Source organism: Rhincodon typus, chromosome 38 (genome assembly GCF_021869965.1).
Source record: "Rhincodon typus isolate 14 chromosome 38, sRhiTyp1.1, whole genome shotgun sequence".
NCBI lineage: Eukaryota > Metazoa > Chordata > Chondrichthyes > Orectolobiformes > Rhincodontidae > Rhincodon > Rhincodon typus.
In genome coordinates this window covers 11,996,589-11,997,694 of record NC_063369.1, presented here as the reverse complement: position 1 = coordinate 11,997,694, position 1,106 = coordinate 11,996,589, and the positions used below count along the sequence as shown (strand labels likewise).

The following is a 1,106-nucleotide window of genomic DNA, read 5'->3' as shown; positions in this document are numbered from 1 at the left end:
CAGGGTGGGTTATATACAGAATAACAGATACCCGGGAGGGAGTTACAATCGAGTTGTCTGGTGTAATTTATGTATGGAATAATTGTTTATTGTCCTGCCTCATAACTAGGAGGAAGGGATCACTAAAGGTGAAGAAATGGAAATCAATTTTCAACCTTGGAAAATCTGGAACAGATTCAAAACGGAAAGCCTCCAGGAATGACGAGAGAGGTCAGTATGGAGAACAAGTGGGATTGACAGAAGTACAAGTAAAGAGGGGGATTTGCCCTTTTGATAAGGGAGGACATAATAATAGTGCTTAGAGAGTATATTCTTAAGAGATCATCAAATGAGGCCATATGGTTACAGCTTAGGAACAAGGAGGGATGGTCATTCCATTGGGACTGTATTACAGACCCCCAAATTGCCAGCGGGTAATAGAGGAAGTGCAGATCCCTGTAGGAATAATAGTGCAGTATTGGTTGGCGACTTTAATTTTCCCTGTATTGACTGGGCCACCCAGAGTGTAAAAGGCCCAGATGGGACGGAATTTGTCAAATGTGTCCAAGAAAGTTTCCTAAATCAATATGTCAATGGCCCTACTTGTGCAACACTGGATCTCCTCTTAGCAAACGAGGTCGGGTAAGTGACTGAAGTATCAGTCGGAGAGCTTTTCGGGTCAAGTGACCATAACACTCTTAGTTTTGACATAGTTATGGAAAAAGATAGGACAGTTCCACAGGTTAAGGTGCTAAACTGGAGCAGGGCCAATGCTGGGGCCATTAAGCAGGATCTAGCACAGGTCGATTGGGTGAGTTTGTTTCAAGGCAAAGGAACGACTGGCAAATGGGAGGCTTCTAAAAGTATGATATCAAGAGTCCAGGGACAGTGTGTCCCTGTTTGGGTGAAGGGAAAAGCTGGCAGGTTTAGGGATCCCCGGCTAACGAGGGATATTGAGATTCTGGTCAGGAAAAAGAAGGCAGCATACATTAGGTTTAAGCTATCAGGCTCGAGTGAATCCCTAGATGACTATAAAAAGTGTAGGAACACACCCAAGAGGGAAATCAGAAGAGCAAAAGGATGGTATGAGATGGATCTGGCAGATAAGGTTGAAGATAATCCCAAGA

The 1,106-nt window shown here is 43.9% G+C and overlaps 2 protein-coding genes across 2 annotated transcripts in view; one reads left to right on the top strand and one right to left on the bottom strand.

Annotated features, from left to right (window-relative positions):
• LOC109926617 (rho GTPase-activating protein 30) overlaps positions 1-302 on the top strand; it is an 11,878-nt gene extending 11,576 nt beyond the window's left edge. The window contains exon 8 of the mRNA XM_048617823.1: positions 110-302. Within this exon, the coding sequence (XP_048473780.1) occupies positions 110-302 (193 nt within the window). The remainder of the gene's footprint in view (positions 1-109) is intronic.
• Positions 303-850: 548 nt separating this feature from the next.
• The window catches only part of LOC125487225 (protein turtle homolog A-like), an 8,794-nt gene continuing 8,538 nt past the window's right edge, over positions 851-1,106 (bottom strand). The window contains exon 6 of the mRNA XM_048617822.1: positions 851-875. Within this exon, the coding sequence (XP_048473779.1) occupies positions 851-875 (25 nt within the window). The remainder of the gene's footprint in view (positions 876-1,106) is intronic.